The 5,513-nt window shown below is 51.0% G+C and overlaps 2 protein-coding genes across 2 annotated transcripts; one reads left to right on the plus strand and one right to left on the minus strand.

Annotated features, from left to right (window-relative positions):
- Positions 1–1,020: 1,020 nt before the first annotated feature.
- On the minus strand, positions 1,021–1,921 carry DACRYDRAFT_109379 (uncharacterized protein; the record flags this gene model as incomplete). The annotated part of the gene is made up of 2 exons (XM_040768868.1): positions 1,021–1,517; positions 1,564–1,921. 2 exons carry the CDS (start codon positions 1,919–1,921, stop codon positions 1,021–1,023), a joined length of 855 nt encoding a protein of 284 aa, XP_040626849.1.
- Positions 1,922–2,518: 597 nt separating this feature from the next.
- Positions 2,519–4,476, plus strand: DACRYDRAFT_109380 (carboxylesterase; the record flags this gene model as incomplete). Its single annotated transcript, XM_040768869.1, has 8 exons — positions 2,519–2,895; positions 2,947–3,194; positions 3,245–3,337; positions 3,386–3,633; positions 3,683–3,744; positions 3,790–4,068; positions 4,119–4,222; positions 4,277–4,476. 8 exons carry the CDS (start codon positions 2,519–2,521, stop codon positions 4,474–4,476), a joined length of 1,611 nt encoding a protein of 536 aa, XP_040626850.1.
- Between the last annotated feature and the right edge of the window lie 1,037 nt (positions 4,477–5,513).

Below are 5,513 nucleotides of genomic sequence, written 5' to 3' on the forward strand. Positions count from 1 at the left end.
TTTTGCTTCCTTCTTCCCCACATAGTAGGAAACAGACCCTGGGAGTGACACCCCTATCCAATCACCCTATGAGCGTGATGTTTTTGGGAATCTATTCACGCGCCTCCGGAAGTGTGTCACAATTTTTGTTTCAGTTTTTTGTACATTTTTTGTACACTTTTGTGTAGTCAGAAAATTATTAAATTTTATAATCTTGCTATTAGAAAGTGTACAAATGTGAGCTAGGGTCCGAAATCCGCGTCGCATTTTTGAGGGTCTTACCCGGGCTCTTACAATCAAGTGTACACTTTTGTACACTTTATACACTTTTTCGTAGTTAGAAAATTTACTAATAAATTTGTTAACTTACCATTAGAAAGTGTACAAATGCCAGCAAGGGTCCAAATTCCGCGAGGGTCTCACCCGGGCTCTTACAATCAAGTGTACACTTTGTACACTTTTTTGTAGGTAGAAATTTATTAATAAATTTATTAACCTACTATTGAAAAGTGTACAAATGTCAGCAAGGGTCCCAAATCCGCGTCGCATTTTTGAGGGTCTCACCCGGGCTCCTACAATCAAGTGTACACTTTTGTACACTTTATACACTTTTTTGTGGTTAAGGATTTTTTAATTAATAGTTGTATTACTACTCTAATACAAAATGTACTAATTTCTGTCAGGGTCCGACATCCGCGTCTAGCACCCCCCAAATGCCACGTGCGCTTGTGTACACCGCCACGGGGGGGTCGCTATTAATTATTAGATCGCAAATGGTGTAGGCATTATCTATTAAAGTAATGGCAAAGTGGAACCCAAACAATGCAAGCGCCAGCTGAGCTGGCACAGACTCTGGCATACTTTGAAGCGGTCCTTGGACTTAAAACTGAATGCACTCATGGGGAGAAAGGATCGAGTTGATAGTTATTATCATACCTATATATGTTGATGTCCCTCGAGCTCGTACCGCGCATCTGGTACATCATCTTTATCTGGCGATGGTCATGGCATTCTGTTCATGTACATCGTTCCCATGTCTGCTCATCCAACAGGAATAGCGTTCACTCCGCTCGCCACGGGACGTTTGGGCCTACCTGTCTCCCCCTGCCGTCCCTTTCCATCTTTCGCCTTTTTCTCCCGGTGCTCCTTCTTCCACTCCTTGTTAATCCCCTTAGCCTCCTCCGCTCCCTGCTTCGCATACTCCCTGAGCTTTTCAGCGGCGTTTTTCCTCTTGTCCTCCAACCGCCTCTTCCTCTTCTCCCCACTTCCTCCACCTCCAACCGTAAGCTCGACATTGATCATCTTTCCTCCCAAGTTGCTCCTGTGCAGCTTGAGGGCAGCCTGCAAGGAGGCAGAGTCGGAGAACTCGAGGAACGCGAAGATTTTGGGGCGGGATTTGGGCTGGCTCTTTGCGTTAGAAGCAGCGTTGGGTGTATTGGGTGTGCCGGGGGGACGGCGAAGACGGATGGTAGGTGTTGTTGGGAGGGAAGAGAAATGTGCCGCCAGCTGATGGTCGGTCACATCCTTTGGCAGATTGCCTACACTATGTCAGCGGAATACAAAATCACAAAAAATAAAACGTACCAACAAAAAGCAGATAGCGCTTCTTCTTCTGCGCCTGGGCTTTCTTCCCCTCGCCGTCCTTCCCTTTAGGCTCCTTCTCTCCAGCAACAGCAGCCCCATCATCCCCTTTCCGTTTCTTCGTCCCCTTCCCCTCTCCGTTCTCTTCCCCTCTCTTCCTCTTCTTCCCCGTCTCTTGTTGTGCGAACCTGATCACTTGGGGCTCAGCGTCTGCATCTTCGTCAACGGGCACATCATTGAGAGCTTCGGCCTCGGGCAGGTCTCGTAAATCCTCCTCGGATGGTTTGGTCTTCTGCCGTTTGCCCTGGCGGAAGGCGAGCGACTTGCGCTGTTTTTTGGTGAGCTTTTTGTCTTCTGCCATCTTTCAATGTCCTGGCGTGAGAGTGTAAGATATGGTCGTTGTTTTTGCTGCAGTAGGGGTTCAGTCGACTCCATAATTTTGGTGCAGAGCGGAACTAATTGTTGAGCGCTTCTTTTCATGCCAGTGTTTGTCTTCTCATGCACACAGTCATCATCCTTCACTCTTCCCAAGTTCTGCCAGCTCGGATGAACATACGATGCGGGGCAACTCATGTCTGCCAATTATATCTGATAAATGCCTCTCCCGGTCCGCTCCACCTTACGCTCTTCTCCCTCTCTCCCCGCGCATCCAATACGGTCCGACTGTATTCGCGTCTCCACTTGTGTCATGACCCGGCTCGGAGGTTGTGCGGTTCGCGAAGACGTCGGCGAAAGATCGGAAAGTTGAACATCTTGGGCTTTTGTGCGACCTCTTGCTGCATATGGAAGCTAGACAGACGGATTTATGCCTTGATGAACACTTCTGGCCCTGGTGTCGGCTCACACGTTCCGCATGCTGGCAAACCATGTCTATTCTGTGCATCGTACTTAAACTGATCTCTGGGATGAAGGACGATGAGCTGTCTGTCTCTCAGATCAAGCCCTCAGTTTCGCCGCTATGCTTAAGTTTCTGGCATGCACAGCGCTTCTCTCGAGCACGGTGCTCGCGCAGACGCCTTTTGAGAATCCGCTCATAGTGAACACTACGAGTGGCATGATCCAGGGCTATCTCGATCCTTGCACAACCGACGTCAACCTGTACAAGTGGTATGGTGTGCACTTCGCCGAGTCTACCGCAGGCGCAAACCGCTGGGCTCCCCCTGTGCCCTATGCGTACCGCCCGGGTATCACCAATACGACGGCATTTGGCGCGGCCTGCATGCAAGGAGGCGCGAATGGAGGTAATGGAACACAGGTACAGAGCGAGGACTGCTTGTTTATCAATATCGTTGCCCCTGTCGGAGCGAAAGACTTGCCAGTGTACATCTACACATTGTACGTAACAACCGATTCCTTTTACTGCAGCAGGTATTGACTTCCAACCAGCGGCGGTGGATTCGACAGCAACGCCGCTTCCGATCCTAAGATCGACGGGTCCTGGCTCGCCTCACGAGACATCGTATATGTGAACTACAACTACCGTGTTTCTCTCTGGGCCTGGCCGCACGCCGCCGAGATTGCCGAAGCAGGTGAGACTCAGAATTTCGGCCTGCTCGATGCCCGTGCTGCTGTCGAGTGGACGAGGGATAACATCGCCGCTTTTGGTGGTGATCCGACTAAGATGACGCTTGGAGGTGAGCTATTCTCCAACTTGGCAAGCGAGGGTTGCTCATGCCCTGCCCAGGCGAGTCAGTCGGTGCAGAGATGACCAACATGTACATGGCCGCCTTCCCCACTGACCCTATTGTCCGTGCGGCCGTGATGCAAAGTTCCGATAGTAAGGGCTAACTTCACCCTACACAAAGATGATCTAACGCAATCGCAGCCTCCCAGCCAATGTACGAACTCGGCAACCAGCTCATCCCCATATCGCAAAACCTCTCCTGCCCAACTGGCGCCGGACAGCTCGCCTGCCTCCGTACGAAAGACGCCTTTGCCCTCCAGGCAATCCTGCTCTCGTCCGGTGCTCAGTTCCAGCCGGTCATCGATAACATCACCGTCTTCCAGGACTATGTCCGTATGACTATCATCGGGCAGACGGCGAAGATCCCGTTGCTGATTGGGAACAACAAGGTTTGTGGTCTTGCCTACCCTCAGCCCAAGCTGAACAGAACATGTCCAGGATGAAGGCCAGACAATCGTCAATGGGGAACCAACATCCTACACAAACGAGACGGCCTACATGTGTGTGCGCTAATCTTTTGCGGGCCAACGACTAACTCCGCACAGCATGAGCGACAACCTCAACTTCCCAATGGCAAACGTCGATGCCGTCCTCTCCCTGTACCCCTCTCCCTCACCCCAGTATCCAAGCATCATCAACGCTACGGCGGCGATATGGCGCGATGCACACATGATCTGCTTGTCGAGCAACCTCGCGCTGTGGAGGACGCAGCTCTGGAAACTCCCGGTGTGGAGGTATCAGTTTGCGATGGTTGCTGATAACTTGAGTGCGCAAGGCGCGAGTATTGGAACGTATCATGGAGAGGATATCCAATTTGTTATGGGGTAGGTTCCTCCCCTACTACCCTCCTGAATTTGATCTAATGAGGGGGTAGGACGATGTACACCTGGGCGGACCAGGCGCCATATATCCACGCCACGCCCTACGAGCTGAACGCATCGGACTACATGGTGACCGCCTGGACAAACTTCGTGAAGAGTACGTTCCTCCCTGCCCGCATTCCATCCAATACACTCGTCTAACCCCCCACAGACCCGGAACTCGGCCCCCAGATCGAAGGTTGGAGGCAATACGACCCCTCTGATCCGACGAGCCTCGCTGTCCTCGGTGTTTCTGCTACGGGCGCTCTGCCGGGTAATACGACGCAGATCGATGCTACGTGCCAGTATTGGAACCAGCTGCTGCCGGTATATCCAAGGACATACTCCGCTTGTGGCTCTTGGACGTGCTAGCATGAAGTAGCGTAGATTGATAATAAATACAAAAAACCAATGCAACGTGAATGATTTGTGGACATCCCCGGCTAGCACTTCTGGCTGCTCCAATATATACTCCCAAATCATCTCCTTTGTCAATCGATTATGCAGATCGACTGATTCTTGGTAGACTGAAGTTATATATGGCTGTGGCGACCATATGGTTGAGGAACGAACGCCGTGGTGAATCTGGGCATGGTTGACGTCACGGAGGAAGAGAAGGGGATTTGGTGAAAACAACTGCAACATCCGCGCGGATCCAAAGAGCCTCTGTGTCAGTCAGCCGCCACACCGCTACTTAACCTTATTTAACAACCATCAGCAATCCAACTCATATGGCGAGGGCATTTTGGCATCTTCTGCCGCTTATAATCTCCTTATATCTACCGTGCCCTCATCGGCAATAGGCGACATGGACGTAACCAGAGCCAGCCTTCCAGCAGACCGCATTCCCCAGCCTGACTCTGCCCCGAAGAACTTCTCGTTCACCAAGCTTACCAACAATGTGTTGCACGACATCCCATCTGTCATATTGTGGTCCGATGTCAAGGCCGATTGGCTTGTCTTTATCACCAATGATGGGTCCGTTTATGCGGTGCACTGGTTGGAACAAATGTCTGCACAGAGGCCAAAGTTGAACATCATCAGCTAGCAACATTCTCCGAACAGAGAGGACGATTCCCTTCTCAGTGTTTTCGGTACTCCCCAGACATGGGTCACAGCAGCCGGAGGTATCTCAGTCGTTTTTTCTCTGGAAACTCACGTGATCCACCGTATCAACCATGTCCCAACCTCTACAAACTCTCGGGTCGAAACATATCTAGTGTCATTCTCAGACAGTGGAGTATCTGAGCTCAACATTAGGGACTCGGTGAAGCCATTTGCCTATAACGGTCGTTTCGTTGCTTTCGAGAACAGGGGAGCGACAGTCGATCCTCATGTATTGTCGCTGGAGTCAAGCAATGATTCGTCTTTGAAGTTTGATATTTGGGTGCGCTGAGTTCTTTTGACTG

Source organism: Dacryopinax primogenitus (assembly GCF_000292625.1).
Source record: "Dacryopinax primogenitus strain DJM-731 SS1 chromosome Unknown DACRYscaffold_14, whole genome shotgun sequence".
Lineage (NCBI taxonomy): Eukaryota > Fungi > Basidiomycota > Dacrymycetes > Dacrymycetales > Dacrymycetaceae > Dacryopinax > Dacryopinax primogenitus.